The 14,019-nt window shown below is 42.0% G+C and overlaps 1 protein-coding gene across 22 annotated transcripts in view; it reads right to left on the bottom strand.

The window, feature by feature from the left end:
• SNRK (SNF related kinase) overlaps window positions 1–14,019 on the bottom strand; it is an 83,726-nt gene that overhangs the window by 23,928 nt on the left and 45,779 nt on the right. For all 22 annotated transcript variants that reach the window (XM_059880015.1, XM_059880016.1, XM_059879998.1 and 19 more), the window contains 3 exons: window positions 7,353–7,494; window positions 3,603–3,815; window positions 785–919 (listed from right to left, as the gene is read on the bottom strand). In XM_059880015.1, coding sequence (XP_059735998.1) covers window positions 785–919; window positions 3,603–3,815; window positions 7,353–7,494 — 490 coding nt within the window. The remainder of the gene's footprint in view (window positions 1–784; window positions 920–3,602; window positions 3,816–7,352; window positions 7,495–14,019) is intronic.

The following is a 14,019-nucleotide window of genomic DNA, read 5'->3' as shown; positions in this document are numbered from 1 at the left end:
AGTTTTGATATTAAATGGAAAGCTAATATGGTAGAAGAAAAAGAAGAGTAGGCAGGTAGCGGAGAGGAGGAGCAGGAAAAAGTTGGGGAAGGAAGGGAAGGGAAACACAGCGGAGACGCGCGCGGCCCCTGCTCTGCCGAAGATGACGCGGCGGGGACGCCCACAACGGCGACAGCGAACACACAGGCCGGTTCAGACCACCTCGCACAGATAGTAATTCGTTTATCCCAATGACACCCCCAAGGAGCAAAGAGCATTATTCCACCCATTTCACAGATGAGGAAGCCAAGTCAGAGGTTAGGTGAACTCCCAAGGTGAAGTAGCTAATAAATCAACTAGCTGATCTGTCATATTCCTGCAATCCTGAGATAATATCATGCCACAGAGAGGCCCCGTAGGCTTTCTAAAATTATTCCAGATACTGAGGGAAAACCCAGCCTTGTTCCCGTAATAAAACTTAAAAGAAAATGACACATTACATGTCAGATCTGGAAGAGTTGAACAGAAATAGCGACAGACACCCCCTAGCTTGAAGCTGCTTCTGCACAGATGTCTTCGCAGCCAGGCCAGCAGCTATAGCCCATGTCCCCGCGGAGCCCAGGAGAGGAGGGCGGCCCCAGTGATTAAGGACCCCGGCCCCTCCCTCCCGTGGGGAGCCCACACGGGGCCTCTCAGCGAGGCTGTCACCGCTTCATCCTCTCGCCCCAGACTTAGGAAACATTGAGGAAAAGGTGGCTATTTCAAAACGGTAACTTACTAAAATCAGTGAAGATTTTTTTCTCACCTAAACTGGGCCTTAATGTTGCTAGGGCTTGCAGATCTGGTTTGTATTTCTTTCTCTTGCTTTTCCCTCAGGATCCTTTCAGCAAGCAAGAAGTAAGTGGCTGTGATGTGGTTGTACCTGTTGGTTTCCAGGGCCCTGAGGAAGGAAGGGAGAGAGAGCAGAAGCCGCATTAGCAGGTCTGATTTTGCACAACACAACTGAGTTTTTGCTTTTTAAGTAAAACCAAATGAAATCCAAGGACCTGGAATTCTTTAAAATTATAGGGGTGGGGGGGAACCCCACAAAAGGCGAAAAAAAAACTAAAGCTGGTAGTAGATCATTCTTAAAACTCTAAGAAACAACTGCATAAAAATGCTCGGTTAGTAGGAAAAACCCAAAATGCTGATGGCAACTGAGCTGGTGTCAGTTTTAGATGCTTAAGAAAAGATAATGAACTTTCTAAGAATGTATACATTATCTAAAAATTTAATGTCCGTCAAGTTTACTAAAGTGGCTTACTTGCTTCCAACAGAATTATGAACTGAGTTATATGAATGTGCACTCAAACACGAGTATCAATGAGAAAAATTAGAAAAAGCTCTTCCTTTTACACTAGGTATTTCCTGGCATTTTCAGACACTAACGCATGACTAATCTATTGAAAGCATGTTATTAGCCCCTTCTTTGAATAAAATTTATGAATAAAATAAAATTGGTACGTCCACCTCAAAAGTAGTGCTGAGTCCTCAATGTGGCTGGCACTGCTGGGCACATGCCCACTGGGCAGCCAGCGCCCCCGCCCCCCGCCCGCCGTGGATAGACACTGGAGGGGTGTACGACCAAGGATCCACAAGGCCCGGAAACACACGATGCTGCTGTTCAGGCCCCTGTGTATTAGTGAACTTACACAAGGAGCACTCGGGAAGGCAATACAGGGGCTGCTCCTCATAAAACAGACGGTGGGGCCGCAGCTCAGGAGGGCAGCCACGGCCACGCGGAGAGATGCTGAAGCCAGACATGGAGGGGAAATCTGGGACCAGAATGGCTTCTCGGAGGGTTTCCTCAACTGAGCACCAGATAAAGCTGTGGGCTTGTCTTAAGGGGATGGACAAATGTGTCTTTGAATTCGGCAAGCATCCTACAATGAGGAGCTGCTCATAATGTGGGCAGCAGGCAAGACTAGCCTGAGAACAGCTGGGAAGACCTGAGGCTTCAAATTGTCCCTCCTTTTGGATTTATAATTGAATTTACCTAAATTAAACAGTTCTACAGGACTCCACTGCATGTATTTATTTAAGACTCAAGCCAATTCAAGGAGATGCAAACAGCCTTTTATCCACTCAAAAGTGAAAAGTCATTCTCTACACATTCCTACAGTGAGTATCCTTGGCAAAAAGAGCAAGTGTCCTGCTCTTCTCCATTTGTTTAGGTCATTTCAGTAGCTGCGGGTCAATCTGTGAAAACTCAAAACACACTCAGAAACCTGCAGATATTTGTACTTAAACCAAAACCATGAGCCTGAGTTTATTCTTATAAATTCTTCTTTCCAGTATACCCTAAAGATGCACGTCCTTTATAAAGACACCACCCTTCTCATGGACCAGACCCGGGAGCTGAGCCTGACAGCCTGCCCGCTGCAGTGGTACATCCAGCCTGCATCCGCCTCTTCCCAGCGGTCAGACACCTGGGTCGGAGCACTCAGCCAGGCCAGAGTGGCCCCCTTGAGGGCAGCCCCCCAGAGTATATCCTCGTTCCATCATCCTCAACTGTTTCACCCAACGAATTAAATTACTTTTGACTTGGCAAAACACTTCATATTTTTAGACAGGACCTCTTAGAGAAATGAATCATTGTTAAAGCAACTGTATCTTTATATTATCCTTGATTTCAAACTTCATAGTTTATAAAAAACTGGCTTTGGTTTTTAAAAAATATAACTAATGTGTGCATCTCATGGGCTCCAGGTTACTGTAGCAAAGGCTCTAAAAAGCCAGACAGTAAAATCTTCTAAGTCTCGTTACGTCGTATGGTCCTTCTCACGATGACTCTGGTAACGTGCACACAGACGGGCTTGGCTGTGGGCCCCTACACCCTTACTTATGAAAATGTGCGACGACAGACAGGCCAACTCCTGATTTCAAGAACTTGGGGTGCTGCCCCTGCTTCCCTGTGGGGACCAGAGGGAGACCCAGGAGTTAGGAGGACCCAGCAATGGACAGCGCAGCTACCAGGACACAAAACAGTCTGCTCCAATTCACCTCTGTGAGAAGGGAGAGCAGCCACAGGACCCACTGACACCACTAGCGACGGTTTGCTCGTTCACTAGCACAAAAAATAAAAGCAAAAGACAACAAAACCATGAGCCAGGCCCGGGGCCAGGAGCTCGAGAGATAAGTGACGTAAGCCCTGCCCACTGGGAACTCCAGCCGTTACACCACGTCCACAGGCCCGGACACAGTGAGAGCGAGCCCAGGACTTCCCTGGCGGCTCAGAGGTAAAGAATCTGCCTGCTGATGCATGAGACCCGGGTTCCTTCCCTGATCCAGAGGCCCCACATGCCTCGGAGCAAGGCATGCACCGCAGCTCCTGAGCCTGGGCCCAAGAGTCCTGGAGCCTGCGCTCTCAACAAGAGAAGCCACCATCTGAGAAGCCCATGCACCTCAACGAGAGAGCAGCCCCTGCTTTCTGCAACCAGAGAAAAGCCCACGCAGCAACGAAGCCCCAGCACAGCCAAAAATAAATAAATTAACAAAACTTTAAGACAATCTTATTTATAAAATAAAGGGCCCAGCCCAAGAACCCTAGCCCCTCGGCCCTGTGCTGGCGAGCGCCGACATACTCGACGATGGCGTCGCGGTCCGCTATGTCCCCGAGCACCATGCGCTGGATGATGCTGTTGTGCTCCTCTTCTGACAGGTTTTTATATGACACGAGCGGGATGTTATACTTCGTGGCTGGGGAAGGGTCCACTCCTTGAAGCCAAGGATGGTTTTCAATCTCTTCTAAAGAGGCCCTCCTCTTGGGATCTCTCTGCAGCATTCGTGTGATCAGGCTGGAAAGGAAGGTAAGTCCATTGTTAAAGCAAAGTCCTGGCAGGGATGAGTAATGGTGAGCTACTGTATTTTTCAAAACTGTTTCCTAAACTTATACCATCAATTTCATTAGGTTCGCCAGTGCTGATGGTGGGGCTGATGGGAATGAAGCAAATTTGGTGCCATCAGATTCACAGAATAAAAAATTGTAACCACCAGATAGAATGAAGCCAAACACACAAATGCAGTTTCCTATCATCTAGGATTAACACGAGACATCAACATCTGCCCCTGAGTTAACTGGGCAGTGGCGCCAGAACCCGATACAACAGCCAGCAACACAGAGCAGGGCGCTGAGCTAACTTGTTTCCAGAAGAATGAATGACCATCCTGATCAAAGCGACCGAAGTGTCATCTACCTTTAGACATATATTCTGTTTAAGGGCATTGTGTTGGCAAGAAGGAAGGAAGGATGAAGGAAGGGAGGAAAAGATAGAAGGACGGAGAGATGGACGAACTACTCAGCAAGTAAAAATAGAGTAAAAGTAAGACTCTTGGGAGCAAATGACAAAGCTGGCCTTGTTCAGATTTTTCCTGCTTCTGCACTGAGTAACTCAAAGCAGAATATACGCAGAATATAATGATTGTGCAGAGCCTCCCGAAGGTGAGAAGTACAACCAGAACATAGCAAAGAGCTGGGACCCAGCTTCAGCGTGAGGAGGAATGAGAGGTGAGAAACACGTCTCCTGCTAAGACGTCAAGATGGAAACCTGCCTGCCTCAACACTGCTGTGGAGGGGGACAGGGGAATTTCTTCTAGGAACTTCTAGGTACAAGCTGGTCCTCACACAGGTTTGTGGTCCAAATTAATGACACTAAATCTGTGTGGTACACACAGTGAAAAGGTTACTTTTAAGAGGTTTCAGGGTGGAAATGCCCCTGGGTAACCAGGAGGAAAGCGAATACAAATTCTTTGTGTGGGGACTATAACTTACAAGAAACCTGACCTCCCAATCAAAAAAAAAAATGCAATGGAAACAAAGTTCCACTGCGAGAACTTGAAGACAGGATGGCAAATTAAGAATGCAGACTTCAAATACATCTCCATCTATCAGTGAGTACAATAATAAATCGAATGACTCTCCAATTAAAAGACAAAATGCTCACATGGTTAGATGGTATCAATCAAAATTCTAGCTCCTAGTGGCTAAAACAAAATATGTACCTAAAAACCAGACAATAAAAGATTTAAAGAATGGAAAACTATATAGCACATGACTGCTAACCAAAAGAAGACTGGTGTGATCAGCTACAACTAGATGACACAGACTGACTGTAAGGCCCAAAGCATTGTTAGAGAGACAGTGATGCAAAGGTTCAACTCACCAGGAAGACCCAACAGTTTTCAACTTGTCTGGATGTAATACTATTCCCCCCAAAACACCAAAAGCAAAAACTGACAGACTTCCAAGTACAAAATAATAAGCTGAGTGTGTTGTATTAATGGGGGTAATAAATATTTTTATTTGCTTATGATACCTTTCTACACAGTGGAAGAATATCTCACCAAGTGGTAGATTAAGCAGTGAAATAACTAGGAAAGGATTTAAATAATTTTGAACAGTATAATTAACAAGCTTAGTCTTAAGGATTTATAAAGAAGTCTGACCCCAACAATTAGAAAGTGTACACTCTTTTCCAGAATAAAAGGATTATTTACAAAAACTGACTCCATGCTAATCCAAAAGCAAGCCTTACCAATTTAATAAAAACTAGTACCATATAGACTCGAGCCTTGGATCACAATGCAATTAAGTTAGAAATGAATAACAAAAAGCTGATTAGTAAAACTCTTACACGTTTGGAAATTTAAAATATCCTTCTAAAAGTAATGGGTTAGATAAACACATGGAAACTAGACAACAATCAGAACTGAATAACAAAAGGACTATAAATCAAAACTAGCGGGATGCAGGTAAAACGGTGCTGAACTACTACATTAGAAAAGAAAAATTTATGGAATAGTCAACGTAAGAAAATGGAAAAAAGAACTAGCCCATTAAGTAGGTAGCAGGAAATAACACAGACAAAAGAATATCAGTAGCATAAAACAAACAAGCAAAAAAATACAACAGTAAATCAAGAAAAACAAAAGACAGCTCTTAGCAACATTAAAATGAACAAACATCAGGCAGGCCTGATCAAGACAAAAACAGAGAAAGCAAAAATAGAAGAAGGCAAAAAAGTCAATACTAGAATGAAAAAAGGACAGCAAACCCACTAGTCTATGGGCTTTAAAAATATAAGTAGAGGATGTTATGAATACTTGAGGCCAAGAAATATGATAATTTAGATAAAATGGTAAGTTCCTTAAAAAACAAAACTTAGCAAAACTGACACAGGAAAAAGGAGAAACTGGTCCTATGGTTATTTAAAGATAATCCCTCTGAGAAGGAGATGCCAAGAAGAGGCTTCTAAAATATTAGAACTGTTTCTTTTCTTGAGCTGGCTACTGGGTACAAAGGTGCTCACTTTATCACATATACATTTTATCCGTTCTTCTGAATGATATATGTCATCATAAAAATATCTTACTCTGTTTTTTCTCAGAAGGGGCTATGAAGACACTCCTGAAAGACAAACATCTAACACACACACACAACATACAGCCACAGACAGCAGCCTGCTTCCTGGGACAGAGAACAGTGGCAGTCAGGGCATAAGGATGGCGACGGTGGTACTCACCACCAACACTCATCCTGAGTGCTACTTATGTGCTAAGACTCAGCTACAGCTTTATATACATTAATTCATTTCATTTCCACAATAACCCTGTAAGGCAGGTTCCACCATTCTCACATCAGTAGTAAACGGAGAAACTAGTATTTGAATCTCGAGAGTTTGAATTCCTAAGTTCTTAACCATGGCCTAAGATAGGGATCCACTTGCAGAGAAGATTCCTCAAACTATCAGACTTTCCTTCATATAAAAATAATGATGGGAGAAACTAAAAACTTTAAATTAACGAAATACTGAACTTCCAACAGTTCATTTCATTATGAATTTATCACTATATACATCACAGTGCTGTATATAGTACTTTAAATCCCAAATAATCAGCTTGCATGTACTCTTCCTATAGTCACACGAACCAAACAGAGCTCTTAGTCAACCGCAGGGAGGAGTACATGAATAAAATGAGGCACGCTCTGTAAACCCAAAAATGGTGTGTTGATAGTCTATTTCAGGAAAGCAAATCCCCTAACTCTTCTCTGGAGCTTTAAATAATTCCAGGAGCAAAAACAGAAAGTAGTTCTTACTGCAATTCTTCAAGTGAAAGTAACCCACCAGTCCTGGAGGCCGAGGAGGCATATAATGCATTTCTTGAAAACTAGCTTATTTGAAACACAGACTAACACATTATGTTCTCCAACGTTAAATTTCAAATCATATTCTGGGGTTAACTCCCAGAACACCCTTACCAAGAGTAGAAAGTTATAAGGGTTCAAAAGTTAAAATGAACGAAGATGCACGTGTACTTTCATTATTTTCACTTACTCCTTACACTCTTTGGACACGTGGGATGGCACTGTGTACTTGCAGTCCATGATCATGGTCAACGTTTCACTGTCATTGGCCTCTTGGAAGGGTGGCTGCCCACACACCAGCATGAAAAGGATCACTCCCAGACTCCATATATCTGCAAATCAAAGACATACTGTTAAATACTAAATCAATAAGAAAACTAAAAACATTCAGAGGAATAAAAGTAGACTACAAGTTTATTTTATTTTGAACAGGCAAAAAACCTAGAAACAAGTGAAAATGAAAACGACGATCCAGAACCGACATGAAGCAGCAATAGCAGTTTCAAGAAGGAAGTTCAAAGCAAGACAATCTTACTTCAGAAAACAAACCAAAAAAGTAGAAGGAAAGAAATCATAAAGATCAGGTCAGAAATAAATGAAACAGGGATGAAGAAAATAATTGCAAAGATCAATAAAACTAAAGCCTGGTTCTTTGAAAAGATAAAGAAAATTGATGGACCTTTAACCAGAAAAGGAAAAAATGAAAAAGGCTCAAATCAATAAAATTAGAAATGAAAAAGGAAAAGTTATAACAGACACCATAAAATACAAAGGATCACAAGAGACTACTGTAAGCAGGTGTCTGCCAATAAAAGGCATAACCTAAAAGAACTGGACAAAGCCTCAGAAAGGCACCATCTTCCAAGACTGAGCCAAAGAAACAGAAAATATGTACAGACCAATAACAAATAATGAAACTGAAACTGTGATTAAAAAAACCAAAAGCTCCCAAACACAGGTCCAGGAACAGATGGCTTCACAGGTGAATTACAGAAAGCATTTAGAGAAGAGTTAACATCTGTCCTTCAGAAAATATTTCAAAATATTCCTGAGAAAGGAAAACTCCCAAACTCATTCTAAGAGGCCAGATCACCTTGATACCAAAACCAGGAAAAGATATCACAGGAAAGAAAATCATGGCCAGTATCACTGATAAACACAGATCCAAAAATTCTCAACAAAATACTAGCAAACTGAATTCAACAATGATCAAGTAGGATTTATCCCAGGGATGCAAAGATTTTTCAATATTCACAAATCAATCTGTGTAATATACCACACTAACAAACTGAAGAAAACCAGATGATCATCTCAATAGATGCAAGGGAAAGCTCCTGACAAAATCCAACACTCATTTATGATAAAAACTCTCCAGAAAGTGGGCACAGAGGGAACCTACCTCAACATAATAAAGGCCATTATGACAAACACACAGATAACATCATTCTCAACAGTGAAAAGCTGAAAGCATTTCCTCTAAGATCAGGACCAAGACACGGATGTCTACTCTTGCCACTTTTATTCAACAGTTTTGGAAGACCTAGCCATAAGAATCAGAGAAGAAAAAGGGGATACAAGTTGGAAACAAAGTAAAACTGTCCCTGCTTGCAGCTGAGATGGTATCACACACAGAGAATCCTAAATATGCCCGAGAATACTACTAGAGCTCATCAATGAATTCAGTAAAGTTGCAGGATACAAAACTAATACACAGAAACCTCCTGCATTTCTATACACTAACAACACAAGATCAGAAAGAGAAATTAAGGCAACAATCTCACTTACCATCGCATCAAAAAGAGTAACACCTAGGAATAAACCTACATAAGGAAACAGAAGATCTATAATCTGAAAACTATAAAACAATGATGAAAGAAATCAAAGATGACACAGATGGAAAGATATGCCATGTTCTTGGACTGGAAGAACAATATTACCAAAATGACTATACTATCCAATGACTGCATGCAATCCTTACTGAATTACCTATACCATTTTTTCAGATCTAGAACAAAAAATCTTAAAATGTATGTGGAAACACAAAAGATCCCAAAAAACCAAAGCAGTCATGAGAAAGAAAAACAGAGCTGGCGGGATCAAGCTTTCTGACTTCAGACAATACTATAAAGACACAATAATCAAAACCATATGGTATCTGGCACAAAGACAGGCTTATAGATCAGCAGGACTGAAAGTCCAGAAATAAATCCATGTACCTATGGTCAATGAATGCATGGCAAAGAAGGCAAGAACACACAATGGGGGAAAGACAGTCTCTCCAGTTAGCGGTGCTGGGAAAACTGGACAGCTACGCCTAAAGAATGACATCAGAACACTCTCTAACACCATACACAAAAATATACTCAAAATGGATAAAAGATCTAAATGTAAGGCTGAATACTATAAAAGTCTTAGAAGGAAATATGAGAACACTCTTTGGCATAAATTGCAGGAAAATATTTTTGGATCCACCTCCTAGAGTAATGAAAAAAAAGGGGGGGGGGATCTAATTAAACTTAAAGGAAATCATAAAAAAAAAAAAAAAAGACAATCCACAGAATGGGAGAAAACATTTGCAAATGATCTGACCAACAAGAGATTAACTTCCAAAATATACAAACAGCTCATGCAATTCAATATATTAAAAAAAAAACAATAAAAAATGGACAGAAGATCTAAATAGATTTCTCCCAAGAAGACATACAGATGTCCAAAACACATGAAAAGATGCTCAACATCACTAATTATTAGAAAAATGTAAATCAAAACTAATTAAAGTATCACCTCACATCAGTCAGAATGGCCATCATCAGAAAGTCTACAAACAATAAATGCTGGAGAGGGTGTGAAGAAAAGGTAACCTTTCTACATTGTTGGTGGGAATGTAAATTGATAATAGTCGTTATGGAGAATAGTACTGAGGTTCTTTGAAAAACTAACAACAGAAATACCGAATGTTCCAGCAATCCTGGGCATAAATCTGGAGAAAACCGTACTTTTAAAAGATACATGCAATCCCATGTTTTTTTTGCAAACTATTTACAATAGCCAAGAGACAGAAACAACCTAAATACCCACCGCTAGATTAATAAAGATGTGGTGCATATATATTACAACTGACTATTACTTAGTCATAAACAAACAAGAATGCCACTTGCAGTGACTTGAACAGACCTGGACATCATCACAGTAAATAAGTCAGACAAAGATAAGCATCGTGCAATATCACTTTTATGTGGAATCCAAAAAATAATACAAGTGAACTTACAAAACAGAGAGAGATTCACAGTTTCAGAAAACAAACTTAAGGTTACCAAAGGGGAAAGATGGAGGGGAGGGAAAAATAGGAGGCTGGGTTTAACATATACACACAAAAATACACACACACATAATAGATAATCACTAAGGATCTACTATACAGCACAAGGAATTCTATTCAGTACTCTGTAATAACCTATATAGGAAAGGAATCTGAAAAGAGTTGATATGTATAACTAAATCACTAGCACAACATGGTCAATCAACTTTACTCCAATGACTATCAAAAAATTCAAAGAAAACAGAAGTTTTAAAAAACCATTTATAACTCAAAGTAAAAAGATCTAGGGAAGAGAAGTTACGCCCCAATCAGGCAGAGAAGGTATCTGTCTTACTCTGTTTTTATATTCACTTAAGATCCAAGTGTCAGGCACATAGCGAACAGTCAATAAATGTTCAATGAAGAATAGAAACTTAAAGTACCTATCAGGGTTCCCAAATCTATGGACACACACTGCCATTTTTCCCATTACATTATACACCAGAGATAAAACTAAGATACTAATACTCTGAAACATGAAAAGGGTTTTGCCTAAGGTCACAATTGTCTGGGTTGTTCTTAAACCTCAATCCTGGTTAGGTAACCAAATCATGTGACAGACAAGAAAATTAAAGCTCATGAGGAGAAAAATTTTCCTGGGCTGGGATGTCAATGAGGAGAAAGACTGGTTATGTATGACTTCAGAGGAAAGAACTGGGATTGAAGGTATAAGCAACCGGGAGGGCTCACCTGACTTCAATACAGATGCTGCCATGAGAACACTGGAAAAGTCAGTAAGTTTCTTACCACTCTAAGTATTTCAGGAAAGGCTGAGTAATCATCTGGCTAATCTCCTGCACAGGCGCCTGTACTAGTTTTAAAGCTGGACCAGCTGATAATCTGAGGACTTTCAAAACCCCCGCATTACACTAACTCCTATAATAACAAATAACCCGCTACTTCTTGCCACTAAATAAAAAATGAAGCCATCACTGAGATGGAAAAAGAATGACTCCATTTAGGAAGGACACCATAAGTCATTCATTTCATCCAAAAACTAAAAGTGTAGACATGATAATATCAACGTCCAAGTAACACAACATCAATTCAAGAAGCTTTCTAGACCACGAAAAGCTTAGGAGAGAGCAAGTGGCAGGGCACATGGCCTTGGTCACCGCATCTGTTAACACTCAACTGCTGCTTTTACTTAAGGTTAAACACTCAAAATTATGTAGGTTCCATGGGAATTAAAACTTGTTAATAAAATCTTTTCCCTGGTCCAAACTAAACAAAAAGGGCAATAAATGCAGATACCCAAAAGTTACACACGCTGTGATTTTTCTATATGTACAATAAATTTTATTAATTTTCCCAGTAGAAATTATTGAAGGAGATGGGGGAATCTACTAAAATTAAAACGTTTATAAAAATGAGAATGAAAGGGACCTGAGGACCCCTCAGTTCAAACCTCTGGCTCTGCAGTGTCGCCAGGAGGTCACCTGGCATTGCATGAATTATTTTACTGCCCCAGGACACCAGGCAGCTTAGGATTCCACTCCACTCACTGAACTGCATTCCTTTATCTTGATTCTGGAACCCAAAGGGCCATCTTCACTCAAAGTCAACGATCAGAAATGGTGGCTACTTGCACCTGTTTCTAAAATATTCAGTGAGAAGAATTTCTAACCTCAGCTCTAGGAATACCTTATTACGATTTTTAAAGAAAATCATACAGCTGATGTTTACCTGAAACCAGATTTGCACAATGTGAACCTGCTTTTCTGGTCTCTGCTCCAACCTTCAGGCCACTGTGGACAAGTGGCGATTACAATGATTCTCCCTTCAATGCACGTGTCCTTCACTGCGCACAATGGTCATAATCTAGAAAGTAACTGTAAAGTAAGCCTTCCACTGATCTTCATTACACAAGGATGGAAATTCACATTTTTGTTTATAATGTATACTTGGCTGTCTCCTCCCCAAGGAGGAGGCGATTTTAAAGTGCTTACAATAAAAATGCATAAGCACTGAGGCGGAGTCAAGACGGCAGGTAGGAGGATGCAGAGTTTGTGTCTCCTCACAATCAGGGCACTACAAGGCACTGATGCAGGAACCTGGACACCTAAGTGGACAGGAGGAACCCCCTTCATGACCAGGTGGAATTCAGGGGGTTGGGAGGGGAGGGAAACGGAAACGGTGGGACCAGCAAGCCTGAGGGATGGCTGAGGCAGGGGAGAGGTTCCCAGGCTTGAAGGGGTTCACTCATGGTGAGGATATCAGGAAAAAGGGGGGATCTCAGGGGGCTGAAGGACCAGAAGGAAATGGGGCCAGTGCTTCTGCTGCCCACTCAGGCCCCAGGGGGCCTGCTGGGTCCTCCGAGGCCCTCTCCAGTCTTGTGCATCCTGGGGGATAATGGGAGGCAGGGAGAGGGGGAGGGAAAGTAGAGATGAGATGGGCGGGAGCCCCTAAGGGGCAGCGGGGGCAGGGGCGGGCTTTCCACGTTCAGGGCGCCCACTCACTGTAAGATGATCAGCAAGGATGGGGGAGACCTTCAGGGGGTAGGGGAATTAGAGGGGAGCCAGCCAGCACTTTCCACACCTGCTTGGGTCTTGGCAAGCCTGCTGGGGTCCCAGGCCAAACCCCTCCCTTCCAGCTACACAGAACCTAAGCTCCGCCCCCTGCACCTCCCCCACAAGGACCTATTCCCCTGCACAGGGGCCCTGAGCCTAGGCCCCACCCTCAGCAAGACCCTGCCTCCACAGCCAAACGTGGCTCTACCCAACCGCCTGCAAACTCCAGCGCTGAATGCCTCAACCCAAACAACACCAAGACAGGAACACAGCTCCACCCATCAAAAGAGTGAGATGACAAAAACACAGGTCACTGATGAGAGAACAAGGTAAACACCTACAAGACCAAATAAAGGAAGAGGAAACAGGCAAGCTACCTGAAAAAGAATTAACAGAAATGACAGCAAAGATGATCCAAAATTTCAGAAATAGAATGGAGACACAGATGGAGAAAATATAAGAAATGTGTTAACAAGGACCTACAATAACAACAGAATAAATAAACAGTGATAAACAACACAATAACTAAAATGAAAAACACATCAAAAGAAATCAACAGCAGAATAACTGAGGCAGAAGAACAAACAAGTGAGCTGGAAGACAGAATGTCGAAATAACTGCTGAGGAGCAGAATTTATAAAGAAGACAAGACTTGAAGACAGTCTCAGAGACCTCTGGGACAACATTAAACGAACCACCATTCAAATGGCAGGGGTCCCCAAGTAAGAGAAAGAGTCTGAGAAAATATCTGAAGAGGTCACAGTTGCAAACTTCCCTAACATGAGCAAAGAGACAGCGCCCAAGCTCAGGAAGCACAGAGTCCCACACAGCAGGGGCCTCCAGCCCTTCCTGGCACCAGGCCCAGCTTCACTGCAGGTAAGCTTAGGTGGACTTTTCCATGGACTGTGGGGGAGGAGGTGGTCCAGGCAGTCACGTGAGCAATGGAGCGGCAGGGGAAGCTCAGCATGCGCATCTGGGTCACTACGAGG

This window comes from Bos taurus, chromosome 22 (genome assembly GCF_002263795.3).
Source record: "Bos taurus isolate L1 Dominette 01449 registration number 42190680 breed Hereford chromosome 22, ARS-UCD2.0, whole genome shotgun sequence".
Classification (NCBI taxonomy): domain Eukaryota; kingdom Metazoa; phylum Chordata; class Mammalia; order Artiodactyla; family Bovidae; genus Bos; species Bos taurus.
This window is presented reverse-complemented; position numbering and strand designations above follow the sequence as displayed.